We start from the raw sequence: 19739 nt of genomic DNA, 5'->3' as shown, positions 1-19739 counted from the left end.
GGCGGCAGGGGAGGCAGAGGGGGTTCACCGCTCAGCGCTCTTAAATCCCGCAGCAGCGGTGACACGGGTGTGAGGAGCCACCGCGTCTTGTAAGAGGACGGCGGCGAGACCCCACTTACTCTCTTGGCAGCCTGAGCAAACCTGCTTCTGATTTCTTGCACGTCATGGCCCTGATAGGCTTTGTGGTCCCCCACAGGCAGCGTTGGGGTACCAAACCCACCTTTGTTGTGTGTTTTGTTTTGTTAAGGATCTGGTAATCCCAGCGTTGCTTGTGTAAGCTTTACACGGGCAGTTTTGGGGCATTAGGCAGTTTTGAGCCATAAGGCATCTAAATTACATTTCTTGGAGGTGCTAGCATCTCCATTCTTGACGAACTTTGTAGCCAGGCCTGTGAAGTCATCAGGCCCCACACCATGACTAGTATTTCCAAAATTAATTGTTTTTTCCCCCCCAGTGTAAACTAACTGAGGAGCAATAAGTGTAACAGAACTCTGAAGGAGCATGGGCATGCACCATTAGACTCTCTGTAGTGTTAAGGACAACAGTGTACTTTAGGTAAACCATTGTCTTTGTATGCTATAACATGTCTATTGCATGACCTGGTGATTACCCAAACACTTAAAGATTGGTAATTTGGCAAATATTTGTATTAAACAATAGGGAACTGAAAAACCTTGTGGAGGGGCTGACATTAAGAGGCTTGGTGTAGCTTTAAGTTACAAAGACCTCCTTCTTGGTTGTAACTCCTGTTTATTCCCATCCTAGATAAACACCTGATAAATGAAGATGGTAGAAAGATAGTTGTGAGTATTTGTTTTACTTGTGGTGTTCAAGTGGTGGGTCTCATGCTGGGTCTTACTTGGCACAAGGCTATGCTTGCTGTATTCTGTGAACTGCAGGACAGCCGTGAGGGATTTGTGCCAGTGCATGGTGTTGTGCAGGGACAGGTGTCAGCTGAAAATAAACAATGCATCTTAAGTGTTAAGCTGTCTAATGGATGCTGAAATTACTGCTTCAGTTGGCACTTACTTTAAGTTGAACGAAGTTGAATGTGAAGTGTTGCAGTCTCAGAGGTGATTTGTGGCAGACGGTGTGGAGGAGCGGCAGCCCACCGATGACCCTCTGAAGCTCTTGGGGGCTGTGGGAAAGGGCTGGGAAGTCAGAATGTCTTCCTATTAAATAATCGCATTATGGGGAAATGGTGTGCTTGATGTGGAAATATTAACACATTTTTCAACAGTGATACTCTTTTTCATCAGGTGTGTGTTGAGGGGAACATTGCAAGTGGAAAAACAACATGCCTGGATTATTTTGCACAAACTACTAACATTGAGGTACTGGGTGTGCATTTCTTTGTCTTTATGTACATCATTAAGCAGCTGCTTGTCTTGACAAAATTAACAGTAAACTTGGAAGTGGTGTCCTTCAGTGGGCTAGTGGAGCAGCAGGCTGTAAGCCAGCGCACATACTGGTGCTTCCCTGCAACTACATACAGCCAAACTGTAGAAGAGAAATTTAGATCATCTGCAATAGAGTACAAGATGCCCGAGTACCAGTAAAACTTGTGGATTAGAGGTTGTACCTCTGTAAAGTAAACGCAGCCCATGTTCATTGGGCACGTTTTAGTGTGCTTGTTTGCTCTTTCATCTCACATCTTAGATACATCTTATAATAAGCAAAGAAGTAATGATGTAAAAATTCTGATGTCCTGTAATGGGGATCCCAGTAATTGGATGGCTTTTTTTTAAAAATGAAAAATCTGTTTGAATTTTTTCTGGAGCTTGTATGGTATTTGATTTCATACTGCCTAGAATTGCTTAAGATTAGGGGAAGGGCAGGCTCCCTGTATTTTAGACAAAATCAAGATCAGACTTTAGTGAGGTATTGCTTTTGTGGACATCAGGAATTCCCTGGCAGGCCTGGGAACACATTGATAAAAACTCTTAGGATTCCTCGTAGAAATGCTGGGTTGCCAGGTGTTATTTGGCAATTTGACAGGAAGGATCCCTATGGAGTCAGTAACTATAAACCCAGCAGGTACCAAACTTTAATTTGTATGTAGTTTGCAACATTTTTTAAAAAGCCAGTGAACTTCCCAGGCTTATCAGCTTCTCTTAGGCCTGGCTCTGCAGTGTCACTGGAGTTTTAGACCCTGTTTGAGCCAGGTAAGTCTCTTGTGATTTTACCTATTCACGGTAGAAGCTTTTCTGATTAATTTCGTAAAAGTTTTGAGTACATTTTGTTTATTAGATCACAAAAATAAAATGAGAAGTAATATGATAGCAGTCTCATCCTCTTTTCCTTTGCTGATTTTTCTCTGAGAAATTAATTTGTGAGGGAATGAGCCAGTCATTGAAATGCATTCAGGACTCAGCTAAGTCATTCCTTCCCTTACATGGGACTGATTTTGACTTCTTTTTCACTTTGAAAAAGTGAAATTATATCCATGCTCATTAGGTAATTAATCCAGCATTTTATTTTGACTGTTTAAAAATGCTAAAAAGAAATTGTATATTGATATTTCTCTATTTTTTAACAGTGTTCATTATTACTTTTTGTATTAGGGGTTTCAGTGCTGTTTTTTGAAGAGGGATGAGCTTTCTAACACAAGTCCTGAATACTCTGACTTACTGAATAAGTATTTGTGAAAAATAATTGTAGGTCTGTAGGGTTCAATTAAGTATTTTGGATCTAAACCATATTTGACATGGAGTAATTATTTTTAACAAGGTTTTGACAGAACCAGTGGCAAAGTGGAGGAATGTTCGTGGTCATAATATCTTGGTAAGTCACAGGAATTTTTTCTACAATTATAATTACTGTTCTTTTAGAAAGACATGCATGAGGACTTCTTATTGATCAGCAAAACTGTTATGAAAGGTGTGGTCATAAACTCATATAGCAAAAGACCTGTTTCTGTGATGAAGACATGCCTATAATAGAAACATTGCATATAAAATGCGGTTTCATCAAGGACTGGTTCTCGTATTGGGTATGAGCTAAAGAAATTCACAGAAAGGTAAGTCCTGAGTGTGACAGTTGTTTCTGAATCTTGTTATTTGTGTTTCAGAGAAGGGAAAAAGGTCACTTGGAAAGTGAGGGGTGGATCTGATAGGCTGATACTGTTTGACTACTGAAGATAAGGAAAATTCAGTCCTGTGAGGTGTCAGGAGTTTTTGATGTCTTGTGGGTAGTCATCGTTTCTTGGAACTGTTCCCCACAAGTATGTCCCTGTGTCACAGCTGTGGTCAGGGACAGCAGTTAGGGCTCTGGATAACATTTGCAGATCTGCTTTTGCTGGGGTGGTGGAAGTGGTTTCTTATGTCAGTCTTTGCTGCTTTTTCGGTCACCTCCACTGCAAAAGTCTCATTGATGACTGAGGTGGGTATCCTATGCTCAAGCTTATGTGGAATTTGCTGTCAGTGCAATGGTGTGGTTACACCCCAAACCACACATGCCCAGACATGTATTTGATACATAGCATAGGTCCTCCAGAAAAGTAAGGTCTCCCTGCTAGGAGTTGCTGATGCTTTACTCTCTTATTATTCGTAAAGAGATGGGGCATGCTTAGCTGTGTCACACATTGTCACAGCAATCTGCACACTTCAGAATGTTTTCTCATTCTGATCTTGAGTAGGGAGAAAATGAGGTCAGGTCTGTGGACTGAAGCCATGCTGCTGACTTAAAGCTTGTCACCTTGGCAAAATAGACAATGAATGATGTTTTATTTTGAGTCAGGTCTTTTTCTCTGCTTTGCAGTATAGACTGTTGCTTTTAAGTGTATGTGTGTGTGGAATTGCAGTGGTAAGAAAGTGGAAGATACGAGAACTGCTTTGAGGATCTTTTGGGAAGAACAGTTGTCTGTTAAACCTTTTCTGAGGCCCAGACCATCCTGGAATCACATACGCATTTCTGGATGAACTCGGTACTCTGGGAGTCTTTTGGTGCACAAAAACAGAGTGGCAGATATGTTTTGGTTTTTTTAATTATTAAAGATATTTGAACTGTCTCAAATGAGCTATACGTTGGTCCTGACCATTCCAGGTGCAGAAACTAATTCCTTTTGACTTCAGAGAGCATTCCAAGCACCCCACTTAGGCACTCTAAGCACCAGGACTGTTACTCTTGCATCAGTGTTGTGGAGAGCAAATGATCACTTAATTCTTGTCAAATCTGGTGTCAGGTGTTTCAGTGCACTTCTTTTTACAATTCTGTTGTAGAAGAAAAGCTTACTAAATACTGAACTTCACTTTTTTTGCTGTTTGACCTAGCAAAAATGCCTGTCTGTCTCACTTCCATCTCTAACCCCAGGGCTTAATGTACCAAGATGCATCAAGATGGGGAATAACATTACAGACTTACATACAGCTTACCATGTTGGAGCAGCATACCAGACCAATGGTAAATAAACTTACTTTTATTTTAAAAAAGAATTAGATGTGATTATAAGTAATAAATATATTTAACCTTGTATTCAAAAGTCTGTATGCTGTTTGTGTTCTTCCTTGTTCCTGTAGCGAGTATGAATTTTTATAGTGCAGGGACATTGTTGATATACTCAACATGGGCTCCAGGGGTGAAACATCTTCCTCCTGCCTGAGTTGGGCTAGAACTTTTACTTGCCCAAACAAATACTGCTTTTTTAGCACCATCCTTATGAGCTAGACTTGCACAGATCTCTTCCATCATCACATGTCAGTGACTTGTCTGTAATTGGCATCTATGTAAATTTAGCTCCGATCTTTGGGAAACATTAGGTAATCTTAAAGATAGTGCTAGTATTCATTCTGCTGCTCTCTGCTGTCTACCACAAATTTAGCCATCGTGTCTTGTGTTTACCCAAAACACTTCCATTAAATTTTATATTGCCTTTTTTTTAAAATCCCAAACGATTTGCATCCTTTTTTCTTTTTTTTTTCCCAATTTTTCTGTATCTATTTTCACACGCTACCTTTTTATCAAGATAAGTTCATTTATCTTTCATTCAAACACCTTTTTTTACATTCTGTGCTAAATCTTCCATTCCCTGGTGACAAGATCTGAACTTAGGTGGCCTATATCTCAGTGATTGTTCTTGCATTATATTTTCTGAGTTTGTGTCAGGGCAAACTTCCAGAAGTACCACACATGATAGTGATACTGCATGTATGATCATGAACTTTCTGGCTTTTTGGAAGAGGTGTTTTTCCAAGACAAATCCCCTTCTGCTGCTGCAGAAGTTCATTCAGAAAATCCCGAGGATTGCCCTTTGTTTCAGTCTGAGCTTTGCTGCCTTCTGTCACTTGAACATTGCTGGAGCAGTGTTGCTTCTATGATCACTAACATGCAGAATACCTGATTGGAAGGAGCTGTGCCCATTGCTCTGCAGGGGCTGGAGAGTGTCAGAGAATCTCTCTTCTCCATATGAAGTGCTGTTTGAACACATGCAAGACTGGCTAAGGCCAGTGCTTTGTCAGATGCAATTACTTGTTTAGAAAGTTGTTTCTTGGTACAGTTTTCCTGATGTTAGCCTGTGCTGTTGACACAGGAACACACCTGAAGGTGGCAACGATTCAGGTAGCAGTAGTTCCCGATGCTTTGCAAATACTAAAAGGATTGGTGCTTTTTTTATACTCCTCGTTAATCTCAGCACCTCAGCTGAAAGTTACCTTTGAAACTTGTGTATGAATAACAATTTAGTTTTGTAGGTGGTTAATAATGCAGTGACCATAAATAAGATTAAGAATACTTGCTTTTTGTTGTTTCCACCCTCCCAGTAAATTTGTTTATCACAAGATCGGGAAGAACTGGGAATGTTAACATATTTCACAATGTAAAGGACATGATGTGCAGTATGAGCCTGAAAAGAAACAAACATGCTGAAAAATGCAGATTGTCAAGTTTTATTTTCTAGATTTCCCCCGTAAGAATGATGGAGCGATCAATTCACAGTGCAAGATATGTTTTTGTAGAAAATTTGTATCAAAGGTACAGTATATAGTTTTATACTTTACTTTCTTGGATTAATGAAAAATATATGTGTAATTGACTGATGATGTCTTTGGTAATCTAAGCGGAGTGTGAGATCTGTCAGTTCTGTGTTGGAGTGGCATTGTGTTTTTTACAGCACATGCTGCTCACTGGTACAGTAAATGGGCCAGGTGAGAGCCTTTTTCAGAAGTGCTCTTGAGTACCGAGAACATCTTACTATTCAGAACACCATTGCTTGAAATATCTGTTCTCCAGCTGAACACAAAAATCTTACTTAAATCAGAGACACATAATGAATAGGAAAAAACCATGAGGATATAAAGAACAACACTGTAGGAGGAGACAACTACATAGTGTTATCTAACTTATCATCCAGGATCGGCATTTCTTGCAAGCAGGAAATTGAGCAACAAGCAGGAAATTGAGTCCCATGCTGTTGCTCAGAATCAGGATTCCTAGGACCAAAATAAACTGCAAACCTTATAGGCCAGTGATTAAAGAAAGCACAAGAGCTGTTTGTCTCTAAATGTTGGCTCCTGAATCATGTCCTTGCCCCTAGGTGTGCTTGGGCCAGAGGCAGTGCAATCAGGCCCAACTGCGAGAGAAGATTGGGGCCTGAAATAGATAAAGCATTTATTACCTGGCTGATGTGTAACTCGTCCATCCCATACTAACTAAAATAGTACAGTAATCAGTAGTGTTTGCTTGGTGGTTTGGTTTTTTTTTGTTTAGAATGCTGAGCTTCTACTGAGAAGTGTATATAACAGACTTGTGATAATGGATTTTCAGTGGTTTTAAGGGACAAAACCAGTTTCTACCCCTGATCACAAGGAGAATGGCTGCATGCCACAAGGTGGCATCCATGCTACGTAAGCTGCTAGTCTGTTACTAGAACTGCTTTAAAAGTTGAGGGAAACACAGTAAGATGTGAGGCAAACTTTAGAAAGAGACATCGTTTATCCCAGTCTGTATACAGTGGAAATGTACTGGAATGTCTTTCTCATTTTTAATTACTGATTCTTAATACATCCTCTAGATGCTTCCTTTTACATAAGTTTGGTATTTTATTACTCTTACTGAGGTAACTCTGTGACAGTTGTCTCCAGTATTGTCTGTGCTCTATGAATACTGAGTTCAGATTAAGCATGTTGAATATTTCACTACTCTTTCCACAAATATTTTTTACAGTGGGAGTAAATTTTATTTACCTGGTGTTATTATTTTTTCACTGCTCTTTACCGTGGCTCCGGTAATGAATTGTCAGTGCTGCTCTGTAAATCAAGCCTTTCTGGATTTCTGACACACACTGCAGTAGCTCAGATCTGTTTGAAATGATCGTCATATAAAGAACTTGAGCAATAAATACCATTGGCACTAATTCTTTGTTATTGTATGAATGTCAATGTGGTTAATGTTTTTCTTCTTAGTCACCAAATAATAATTTCTTAACTATTAATGAAAATATTTAATGTTTTTAACTGTTAATAATAGAAACATATTGTTAGTTGGGGTTGTTTTTTTTTTTGGTTTGTTTTTAACAAAAAGATTTGGTCTTTTTATTGTATAAACCATGTGTTATGAGGCCTGCAGTTTGGGTGGGTGTAATACTGCTCATGTTTTCATTTCATGTATGGTGGAGTAAATTTGGAGTAATTCTAGTCAGGTGAAAAGAAAAATCAGCTTAGGTTCGATCTGTGCATGCTGTTCAGTGAGTGGCACTTTTATGTTTATTCAGCGGAAAAATGCCAGAGATGGATTATGTTGTCCTAAGTGAATGGTTTGACTGGATCCAGAACAACACTGATGTTTCGGTTGATCTGATAGGTAAAATTCTGATGGGATCTGGAGGAGCATGTTTGTGGGTGGGTTTTCTTCCTGGGAGAAAAAATAATGCTTGGTTTTGGTTCATAAATAATCGCATTATTCAGTATAATAGTGCTTGCAATGTGTGGTATAACAACAGCATGAATTTGTGGATGGTTCATAGATTGATTAACAGTAACGCCAAAGGGGAGGTTCAGTGGTGGTACCCAAGTCAGGATTCTTCTAAATTTCTTTGCTTTTAAGGCTCATCACGTGAACACAACTACTATAATTTTTATCCTGACAGTTTATTTGCAGACTTCTCCTGAAGTTTGTTATGAGAGGTTAAAGAGCAGATGCAGAGAAGAGGAAAAGCTCATTCCTCTGGTAAGGAGTTCCTTCACTATATGTGGTTACAATGAGCATTAAAACCATAATTATTCCAATCTAAATACTAAAATCATATCCTGAGTGTATTGCCAAAATGTGGTGCAGATGTTTCCATTGCAAACTAAAACTTCAGTATTCGATTTATTAAAAAAAAAATAAAAAAATAAAATCATGCACACTGACTTCTCCAAGTGTTGTGTTTTAGTGATGTGTACCATAGCTGACTATTTAGGTGGAGTATTAATCAACTGTTAATCTTCTCTAAGATGTAAAAAAGCAGTTGCTTTAGTATCATTAAATGGCATAAAATCACCCAGTTGAAGCACAGATACCTGTGCATGCAGATGCTGAAGATCTGTGTGGGCATTTTCTGTTGTCTGCTGTTACCAGGATGTTTATGGATGAAAAGTGTCTTTGCTTGTGTCTGTAAAGAAGAAACTTCTTGAAAATCGTTAGTGTGGGAATCTGCTTAAAAATAAACTGGTAACTGAATGATCACTTTTAGTGTCACACTTTACAGAATGTCCCTTCCTTAAATGAGAAGCCTAACCAGAAATAAATATAGTTACCTTTGCAGCACACAGCATGTCTCCTGTATCTCCAGTGTCAGCTAGTTCAGTAGAAGGAATTGTCAGCTGAAGATACATGCAAAGAGCTAAATTTTGGGCCATGTGAGATTTTGCCTTGGAGAATAATCCTTGCTGTAATGGATTTGAAGAGACATTGTGTTACTTTGCAGCTCTACTGAGGAGTGTGGGGGAAAAATTATGAATGAAAATATTCATTAGTCTCCATGAAAAAACCCCCAGCTAATAGTTGGTGACAGGCAGAAGTGCTTTTAAAGGAAATTGAGTCAGTTAGGAGAAGTGATCTGGGAATTTTAGGGAAATACATTGATACAGAAAGTGTCTTCAGTACATATTCTTTGCAGTCTTGCCCTTTTTGTCCTTACTTTTCTTTGTTGTGTATTTCTCTGTAAAATCTTAAGCAACACTATACCTCTGAGAGAGAAGTAAGTTTCTTGATCTTGAAAGGAGCCGAGAGCCCTGTACTTCTGTAAGGTGTGTCTTTGAGGTTCTTCATGGAGTGAAACCTTATACTGGAAATTAATTTTTCTCAGAAACTTTCTGATGCTTTTTATTTTTGCTAGTGGAAATATCTGATGTGGGCTTTTATATGTAGTTCTTAACTACTTACCAAATGTATAAAAGTTGCAATGTGTGTTTCATCCCTGGGCTTATGTGTTATTTGAATGTCTCTTTTTTAGGAGTATTTAGAAGCTATTCATCAGCTCTATGAAGAGTGGCTCATTAAACATACACTGTTTGAAGTTTCCTGCCCAGTGCTTGTGAGTATTATTTCAGTTATAACCAGTTATGCGTATGGAGGATTGTACTCTTCAAATATCAACTGTTACTCAGTGGGAAAAGTAAATATATCTGCTTTACTAATAACCTTTGGAGAAGGAAAACGTCAGAAAAATGTTTTGCAGCTATCCATGATGTATAGCATGGAAGCCTGGTCTTCCATCTCTTTGGAATTTTAGGGCCTGTTCACTGTGATTGTTTGCAGGATCAGATGTGTGGCTTTTCAGCGAATGCCCAGTTTTGAGCAGAATGCTAACTGGACAACTCTCAAGGAGTCTATCTGTTTGGCTTCAGTTGTAATCCTGTTCTGTTTTGCTCAAAACTAATCATGTTTTATGGTGTCAATTATTTCTAATGCTTATGTTCTTCTTTTCAAGGTTATTGGAGCTGATCTTGACATGCAGAAAATGGTAGAAAAGTATGAAGAAAACAGGGACCAGATACTAAACCCATCTAATATGCAACACCATTTATAGAAGTCTGCCGTTGTTGTATTTTATAAAACATGTTAATGAAGTCTGCTTTAAAGGCAATATTGAGTATTTTAAATATTTCTAAATATAATGGGTTTTGCTTTTGAATTACGCTTTGTAGAATGTTTTGTGAACTTAAGTGTTAGGAAACGTTCAGATACAAGTCATAAACAGAATATAAGTTCATTCCCTTTCATGTTTTTAGATTCTCCATCAGCTTTACTGTCTCAATTTTACTCAGCTAAAATGTCAATTTTCCCCCATTTCACTGCTGCTTCCTATAAGTAATTAAAGTTTCTTCTTTTTTGATCCCAAGACAACCCTATTTTTATAATTTGAAAGAAATAGTTCCATACAAGAGGTGGGATGTCCTTTTTTATTAGTGGAAGCAGATGAAGTGCATCAAGTTAAAGTAGCTTTGTCAAATACGTCTTTTCAGGTTGAAATAGGGGATCTTACTCTAATCCTACCTATGCTAGTGCAATTTCATTGAACTCAGTATTTCTTCTGCTTTGCATGAAATCACAACATAGCTGTAGTTCTGAGCGTAACTATGCAGTAGCATAGTCCCACTGAACTGAGTAACAGTTTCCAGAACTGTTTCAGAACTGCAGGGTGGCTCTGAAGCTTTTTGTTAAGCTAGGTTTTTAAAAGGGCTTATTTCTCTCCAGTGCTTATGAAATCACTGGCCCTGCTATGGCTTAGTGGAGGAACAGTTAAAATACAGGTGCATAGAAGTGTATTTGTTGTTCTTTTCAAATGGTTATAAAAATCCTAGAGTTAATTGATTTCTTCACTATTTTGGATTCTTCAATTGTACTTTTTTGCTTTTTGGTGGTTTTTTTTTTTTTTTTTACAAAGAAAAATACAGATTTTTTTTGGGTTTATATCTTGATCAGTTTATTGTGACTTACAGGTATTTGGACAGGAGAGAAAAATACTGGGGATTTCCTTGTTACCTAAAGTGTTCAGTTGCCCTTAATTTCAGTTTGATCTTCTCAGTGTTGTCTTCAAGATAAATCCTTTTAATGCAGCAGTTCTGACTGTTTTCATGTTACTTTTTCTGTTTGAGATGAATGATTCCTGAAGTAAGACGTATATATATGTATTTTCTTTTTCTGTAATAGTTTTGGTTGGTTTAACTGGGGCAAGCATGGTTAGCAATGCTTAAAAACATTTACACAGCTGAGCATCTGTCATGCCTTTGTAGTGAATGCATCTGAAAATGGCTAACATCCAGGACTTGAGTTATAAGAGTACTAACTGACTGCAGACATTTGTCTGTAACTTGCTGGAGAATACAAAATTTCAGTTACTTGGCTTTTTCCTGTTCCACCTGATTTTGAACAATATCTGATGATGTCACTTTCAGAAATCACTTCACTGCTTTTATTTCAGTTGTGCGATGGCTGGTTTTGTGGTATGCCTAAAAAGCATTGTATTGAAATGACTGCACTGTTTTCCAAGCCAGGAAATGCAGTTAATGTCTTGTTATGTCCATATTTCCATTTTTCCCCCCCAAATCTGTACAACTTAATAATGACTAGTGCACTGAGAAAGCATTTCCTAGTGAAGTACTAAATTAGTATACTAAAGTTTGTGAACCAAGTACTGCGATTCTATTGTTCTGTTGTAAATCTTTGGAATTCTAGCTTAAACATAAGATTTTGTGTGTTAAGTTATTATCTTATTGAAGCTTATATGTTAGGAGGATAGTAGTCATTCTTTGAGCCTTCTGTTAAACTTTCGTAATTTTTTCTGTAAGTGACCAAAATAACTATTTCTTTGGAAATAGTTTTATAAATTTGAAGTTCAGTCACCTGCAGTTTGTTCTTACTGTAATTTCATTATGGGTTATTAGTCTAGGATGTATATTTTGTAAACAGTTCAATTGTTTTGTACAGAGAATCTTTCAGTACAAAGAATGTCACTGTTACCTTTATGCTCTTTGGTCAAATCTCTGATCACATTTATTATATCAAACCAGTAGTTTGGATGGAGGTTACTGATACTCACAGCTATAATGGAACATAAAGGACTCATTTATGTTAATTAATTACTAAAAATACAGATGTGATGGCTACAGAGCGCACGTTTATTTTGTTTTGCTATCTATTTTTTTTGTGTATAGATTTTCATGTTCAGGAAGGCTGGGGTATTTAATGAAAACTGGGAACAAAACCAAACAGGTTGGTTGTTATGTGTCATAAATGTAGAATGTTTGCAAGCTGCTGTAGATGTATAATAAAAATACTTCAGTAATTGTAAGTAGCTGTTTTTAAGCCTGGAATCTGGAATGTAGTTGTTTTTCCACATTGAAATCTCTCGATTGATGACAAGAGGGGAAAAAAAGGGCAATCGGCATTAGTCCGATATGTATTTTGTTTCTTTTGTAACTAAGAAGATGGGGTAGCATGTTGCAAAAGTACTCGTTTCTGTAGGCAGATTCATCTTCATTACCAGTGGAATGGATCATAGAATATAAACTTGCTACTGCTCTTGGCTTTTAAAATTTAGTCTGTAGTTTGGATGTAGCCTATGCTACACATAACTGGTTTTGCATGCATTTTGGCTGTTCTGGAGCATACCTGAGTAAAAACTGTGGGTTTTAATTACTTTTGTCACAATGACTTCCACATCTAAACTGCAATGTTTGAAAAGTGGTTATCTCCTCCTGTATTGCCTTTTCTTTATTACATACTTAAGTCTGAAGAGATGATGTTTTCTCCAGACTTTGGCCCGGTCAGGGCGTCTTAGCAGATGAGTAACATTTGGGAGTAGTATATGAACTGATTTGAAGTAAGATAGAGAGACTGGCAAAAATGATAATATTTAATATTTGCACTGTCTTAGCCTGGCCTTTCGTGTCCTTTCTTCCAGCATGAGAAGCAGGTTCAGAAGATCTTCCCTGTTTGATTAAACTTTTCAGAAGTGACTGTCCAAAACTATAGGTTGTGAGAAACCTCAGAAATTGTTTTCACCAGAGTAATTACCACACAGACTACTGCCAACACCAGGGAACAATCCAGCATCTCTCTCAAGCGCACCTCCTCCTGCAGAGGGTGTAGGAAGTGCTGGGTAATCTGGTATCAGGTGCTACTGAAGATTCAGACCTAAGCTCTCATTCCTCTCCTGAATAATGGCTGTCCTAGCAAGTTACTGTCCTGTTTCATGACTTGGAGAATCCAGTCCTTCCTGTAATGTGTGGAGGTTTAAGAAAACATAGTGCATTTCTAAAGCAGGATAAACTTGGGTGAGAATTATGGTGGTATTTTTTCTACCCCCAGCACTTGAGGGGGCTGAGAGAAAGTTGCAGGCCTTTTCTGAAGATAAAAAGTTTAGCTTCAGAACAAAACCTCCAGTTAGTACATTAGTTCCTACTAATTGAGTGACATTACTAAAGAGAAATATAGTCATGTCTTTTTCTGTCTTGTCTTCCTCTTCTGTCTTAACATTGAAATTTGGTTTCATTCTTGGCCTTAAAAACAACAGTTTGTTCTAAAACTGAGCTCTGCTCCTTGAGCATCCTAAGGGCAAGTCCAGATAGGGCAAAGGTCTATGTGTGTTATGTACATTAAGGTGAATTAAAATGACTATTCCAAGAGACCCAGCAGGGAGAGGTTGTGACTATCACCCAGCTACCAGGTCTGCTGCCTGGGCTCTGTATCTACACTCATTGAAAGAGAATTACTCTAATCCAACGCTTGGGAGATCTAAACCATTCAGAGTGGTTGTGTATAGCATACACATTTGGAACAGAATTGGCCCAGAGTCTCTGTGATGGCAAGACATCCAATCAGTCAGTAAATCCTCATTCAATTCAGACAGACAGGACCACCTGCAGCACAACTGAAGGTGACAGCTCACCAGAGGATAGATGCGTATTTTAGAAACACAAACCACGTTCCTTTAGAAAGGGCACTAGGCAGCCCTTTTGCTGTCTAGCAGCACTGCCTAAGTGGCTGCTCTTACTTGTTAATTAGCCAAGGAGAGGTGCAGTAGTTACTACCAACAGGGACAGGAGGGCACTGGCAGGTCAGAAATCTTACGGTCCCTTTTGCCTGTCCCTCTTCTCAGGTCTGACTGTATTTACAACTAGGATTTTAAACCTACCTTACTCACGTGGAAGCAGCTGCACAAAAGACTGCTGCCTGTAAGTATGACTTATCTTTTGCTTCAGCTGGTTTTCAAATTTATTCTCTTCACTTTTCAGCTTTAACTATCAGTTGCAAATGCAACGGTAGTTTTTAGTACAAGACCTCAAAATTCTACCATTTGTACAAGAAGAGAAGTTAAAAGTGTTCTAGCAGCAAGGAAGACATTTTTTACTGTGAGGATAGTGAGGCACTGGAACAGGTTGCACACACAAGGCTGCCCCATCCCTGCGTCCAAGGCCAGGCGGGACAGGGCTTGAGTGTGTGAGGCATCCCTGCTCATGGCAGCAGCGGGGTGGGGTGGGGGTGGAAATGAATGATCTTAAAGTCCATTCCAACCCAAACCATTCTGTGAATAACAAACTCACATGAAAATATCCGGGAGACTTAAGTGCATAGTAGCTCTTCCTATGAAAGTAGCCACTTAATTAAACCATGTAATTTTAATAACCCCCACAGGGGGAAAATACAGCTTTATAAAACCAAAATAGGAAGAACAGTTTCTTGAAAGAAGAGCTTGGAGGCTGCTTGCTCCCCCCTTCCCCAACAGGACAGGGGAGACTAGGAAGAGCAAAATCAAGAAAGCTTTTTGGTTGAGACAGAGATTTAACAACCAAAGGAAAGAGGGAGAAAAGCCCCAAGTGATGCAATGGCAGTAACTTACCACCACCCTCAAGGAGACTGGTGCCCTGCCAGTCTCTCAGCAATGGTCATCTTGGTAGACAAAACCCCCACCTTCTTTGCCACCCCAGTTTTATTACCGAGCATGATGTTACATGGTATGGTATATCCCTTTAGCCAGTTCAGCTCAGGTAGGTCCTCTACCAGTTACTCATCGCAGGGTATAGTCAGAAGAAGACTGTGACACTGCAAGCACTCCTCAGCAACAGCCAAAACACTGGTGTGTTATCAACAATTTTAGCCACAAATTCTCAACATACCACTCCAGGGGCTGCTATGAAGAAAGTTATCTCAATCCTAGCCAGACCCAGTACAGAAGTATTAATTTATATGTCCATGTTCATAATACCTGTTTCTCCCAACTCCACCCAAAGCTGAAGGCAGTCCTGTCACCTGATGTTAGTTTGGTCAAAATTTTATCCCTCCTCCACTGCTGGAATCATGTGGTGAGAGGACCTCAACAATTAGTCGTGCAAAAAGCAGATTTACTTCTTAGCTTTTGAGGTTTTTCTAGTGTAACCCATGTGCTCTTCTTTGAATTTCTGGGGGATTAAAGTAAATTATAAACTATTTTAGCTAATTGCTTTATACATGAAAAAAAACATTCCAAGCATTGAAGTGCTACTGGAAGTTACTTCAAGCAGTATTAAACTGTCTTTCTAGGTAGCAAGTGTATAAACACACATTGAAGACTGTGCAGAAATACAGTACCAGTGACTGTGTGCTTTTCTGAACTTAATTAAATGTGGTGTATTACAGGTTCTCAGCGCTGGGACTCCAGCTTACAGCTGATCTGATCTAATACTCCTGCTTCCTTTCCTTCTCAGCACAATGCTTTTCACACAGCACTCCCACCTAAGGATAGCCCTTATCTCCGCACTAAAACTCACTGGGACTCTTCTCTGATCTAATTTTTTTCCTGCCACTGTGGCAGGAATGGCAGAGAATGGCAGTTTCCCCACTTCATTTCAGAAAATTGAACTGGCTTACAGAAAAGTCCAGTTACAGAGAAGGGAAATCCAGAGCTGGTGCAGAACGAAGTGGCAGGAACAGGGGTGAAGGAAGTGACAGCAGTAGCTGGATCTCCCTCTTCTAGTAGCAGTGAACAACTACGATGCTCAGTGCTTCTGACATTCGTGGTGCTAGCCACAAAAATTTTGGTAATGAGTGGAGACAGGTATAAAACCTGCAATACAGGTTATTTCCTCTAGAAAACTGGAAGTGTTCATAGGGCTGTTTCCTTCTTTAAACCTAAAGAAATGTTACAGAACTTTATGAACTTATTTTCAACTGAAAACAGAAACATAATTAGCTCAGAGCACAGCTTCATGGGAGTGTAATGAGTTAACGGAAGTACACTCCAGTATAGCGTTTGTAAAGCTATAAAGTGGGTCTTGCAGCTTAGAAACACTTAGCTGTTTCTATCATTGTACAGCATGCTATACTTGAAGAATACTTCAGAAATAGGTCTGTAAAACTGTTTTCACAAAGCCAATTACCTCCTTGAAAAGATGATCAAGGCCACAAGTGAGAGGAAAAAAACTCAGGCATCTAACAAACACAAGCACTGGAGACTCAAGTGTGATGGCATAACATTCCTTGGTCAGTTTTGTCAATAATGACATAAGGCTCCTGGATTTCATTTCCTTTTGAATTACAGTTCTCCAGCTTTACTTCACTGGATCTGGGAGAGTCACATTCAGGCTGCAAGAGGTTCCTTCTGGCCTCCGTGCTGGTCTGTCTTATGCGTGAAGACCAAACATCAATACTTCGTGGTGGAATGTAGGTGAGGTTAGGGGGCTCTCTAAGGTGTCTGAAGCATGCAGAAGCTGTATGTGCATTAGGACTATCCATTAATAGTCTTTTGCCATCAGAACCAGTAGTAGAATCCCCCACATTCCCAGTAGCACAGCATAGATCTGAAGATGGCTCAGTATGTGCAGCTGCTCTGTTCTGCATCTGAGCATTAGTCAGATGTGTATGGTTTATTTTGGAGTGATTAAATTCTCTTACATGCCTCTCACTTGTACTTGCACATGATACTGACTCAGGTTGTTCAGTTTCCTCTACTGGATACCTAAGGTCTTCCTGAGTGTCCTTGATTTGTAGTTTTGTGAAGGTTAAAGACAGCTCACAAATTTCCTCTTCCCTAGGGACACTGCAGTTTTCGACAGGTGGAATGTCCTTGTATGGCAGAGACTTCAGCTCATTGGGTTCATCAGCAGGGTCTGGGTCTATGCAATTTATGGCATCATTAATTTCTGCTTCAATTGATCCTTCAGGGACTTCTTTAGCTTGGTACTCCAAAGTGGTTTTACTGTCATAAGAGCTGTCAGCAAATATTGCAAAGGCTGGTGGACCGCTTACTCCTGGTGAGAGTGGCATAGGCCTGATCTCATTTGCAGTTGACTCTGCAGTGACTGCCAAAACACATTCTTCACCTAGACTGGCTCTTGGCTTTTTTTCAAAAGCTTCTGGCGAAAGAGTCTCACTGAAAAAAGGTGTTTGTGTTATCACAATGTCACTATATTTGATCAAGAAGTCCTCGCTGTCTGAGCATTTGGCTGGCAAATGTAGAGTGTTAATGATTTGTCTTTGGTGTTCCTGAAGCCCGTTAGTGGATTGAGCAACTGCTAACTGAGGCACATCATCTTTGATCTTCAGATTCCCAGCAGCTTCAAAGGATGTATCACTAACAGATGAAGATTTCTGCTGAGTAGCAAGGCACAAAGATGTCTCACTGTTTTCTTTATTTTCTAGATTTTCAGTGTCTTCTCTCTGGGGTGTCTGATCCCCTTTGTCTTTATTTCTATGCTGCTGGTGCATTTGTGTTCTCTTCTGTAAGGTCTCCTCCAAATTGCCATGTTTTTCTTCATTTGTCATTTCGAGGATGGTTTCACACTCAATTCTTGCCAGGAATATTTCAAATGCAGTCTGCTTTGTTTCTTCATTGTTTCTCTTTTTGACAAGTGAAAACTCTGTTGCTGTTGTTGCAATGTAACCTATTTTCTCCAGTACTGTTTTTACAATGTCAGCTGGGAGCACAGATTGAATATAGTAGACAAAATTGCCGGTGAATGTCTGAAACAAAATGCAACACGGAAAAAACAGATGAACACTGGGGGAGTGTGGAAGGAAGTGTGAAAGACTTCCTAAAAATCAAAAGTACTTAAAAAATTACTTAAAAAAGCCTATGTTCTTTAAAATCTGAATTTTGAATCGAAGTGAGTTGGGCTTTTCTAACAGCACTGTTTTGTCAGACTCTCAGCATTACAGCTATGCTACATATAGCACATTAATTTCAGTGAAGTTATGCCAGAAGATTTTTAAACAAAGAGCCATAGAATAAAGCACTGAGATCTAATCTTTTCCTAAAGAAAGATACCATGCACACACTGTTGATTGTATTTCTCAATTCGTGACAAGACTAACTTTTTTTTTTCCCCATGATTCAGACTCCTGCTGTAACTTTACTACCCTCGGATTAAGTTGCTGTTTCTTTGAAAGCACTTTTTGGAAGGAAAACTATTACAGCAGAAGTATTGCCAAAACACACTCTTTTTGCACAAGCTGTCTGCAAAACATGACTTGAATAAAATGCTGCTGCTGTGTAACAGTTTAAAAAAATTGTTCAACATCTGCTTGGTTTTGGAGCTATCCTAGGCACGAAGGCTGGCTTGTAAAGTAGAAATGGTTTTTGGTTTCTGAAATGCTACAACAGGAGAGACTCTGCTGACCTAAGCATGACTACCTCTAGGCAAGTTAGAATAGAATGGAGAAAGGCAGGCATATCAAGACTTCCAGAATTGGGGTACCTTATTTTCAGGGTATCCAGCTTCAGACTGACTTAACTACTTCCTAGACTGAGACCTAAGCATTGGTCTCGTGAGCACAAGCTTGAGGGAGAACAAAACTGATCCCCCAAAAGGGCACAGTATAACACAGGACTACACCTTAATCCATTCTCAGATACATTTGTCAACCGTGGCTTTCATTCCCCAGCTCCTATTCTTTCTAGAGGGAAAGTATGGAGCAGGCACTACTGGGGGCGTGTGTGTGTGATATCAGAGCAGGTGAGAGATGGGAAATATGAACTAGTATCCTGCATATGACCGGTAATCTTTTATCAAACCTGAACGTACACAAAATGCTGGTTGTACTCCAACTTGTGCCTTGCAGTAGAATTATTTCAGGCTTTTAGCAGGCTGTCTGGCAGTCCGGATTACCCCTAGTGGTCATCAAAGTTAGACTTCGTAATGAAGACTGGGATCCTTGTGTTATGAAAGCTGAGCCCATGAGCCGTAGACCTGACTATCTTACGCTTTGCCCTGTTTTAGGGAGATGAATGACAACAGGGTTCTAAAGGTTTTTGAATCTGCAGATTGGACCTAAAGGGCAAGAAGAAGAAAAGAAGTGGCTTTTCCTTACCAGCACATGTTGCTGTAGGAAGGGAAAAAAGTTTGTTCCTTGGGTCTTCAGGGACTGTGTTTAAACACAGTAGATTCTGCATGTGTTTAAGATTGCTGTCTTTTCTGGGCAATGCGATGTGTTCAGTGTACTAGGGAAGCAGGGTGACCTTGACCACCTTGCTGCCTAAACCAACAGCATTTCCTCTTTCAAAGGGGGTTTTCCTATCCACTTGACCAGCTGCCATCAGCAGAGATAGGATAGATGGTAAAACCACTGGACCAGAGAGACACTGGCTCACCTGGCCTTTGGCATCAAACTGTTAGCAAAAGTGGTAACTAATACTAAAAAGCATCCCTTCCTATAGGCAAATTAAGATTAAACCTCAGACTGTTACGAGTTAAGCCTTTCACGTCATCTTTTTACTTCTCCATCGTCTCACAATAACGGAAGGTCTCTGCAAGCCTCTGCGCCGCCCAGCGCTCCCGGGAAGG

At 39.4% G+C, this 19739-nt stretch overlaps 2 protein-coding genes across 2 annotated transcripts; one reads left to right on the top strand and one right to left on the bottom strand.

Moving 5' to 3' along the window:
- Positions 1–1265: 1265 nt before the first annotated feature.
- On the top strand, positions 1266–10006 carry TK2 (thymidine kinase 2, mitochondrial). Its single transcript, XM_010021638.1, has 7 exons — positions 1266–1334; positions 4312–4401; positions 5894–5967; positions 7706–7794; positions 8081–8160; positions 9431–9511; positions 9908–10006. Exons 2-7 carry the CDS (start codon positions 4318–4320, stop codon positions 10004–10006), a joined length of 507 nt encoding a protein of 168 aa, XP_010019940.1. The 5' UTR covers positions 1266–1334; positions 4312–4317.
- A 6407-nt stretch (positions 10007–16413) lies between these two features.
- On the bottom strand, positions 16414–17919 carry LOC104411265 (the record flags this gene model as incomplete). Its single annotated transcript, XM_010021650.1, has 1 exon — positions 16414–17919. A coding segment is annotated over one exon (1506 nt), but the record flags the coding sequence as incomplete, so codon positions are not given.
- Positions 17920–19739: the final 1820 nt, after the last annotated feature.

The sequence above is a fragment of the Nestor notabilis genome, unplaced genomic scaffold (assembly GCF_000696875.1).
Source record: "Nestor notabilis isolate BGI_N333 unplaced genomic scaffold, ASM69687v1 scaffold25320, whole genome shotgun sequence".
Lineage (NCBI taxonomy): Eukaryota > Metazoa > Chordata > Aves > Psittaciformes > Psittacidae > Nestor > Nestor notabilis.
The sequence above is the reverse complement of the archived record's forward strand: the minus strand, read 5'-3'. Positions and strand labels throughout refer to the sequence as shown.

Coding starts and splice junctions, on each gene's coding strand:
- TK2 (XM_010021638.1), top strand. CDS start 4,318: ATGTACCAAGATGCATCAAGATGGGGAATAACATTACAGACTTACATA. Junction 4,402..5,893: donor AGCAGCATACCAGACCAATG/GTAAATAAACTT, acceptor TTTATTTTCTAG/ATTTCCCCCGTAAGAATGAT. Junction 9,512..9,907: donor AAGTTTCCTGCCCAGTGCTT/GTGAGTATTATT, acceptor CTTCTTTTCAAG/GTTATTGGAGCTGATCTTGA.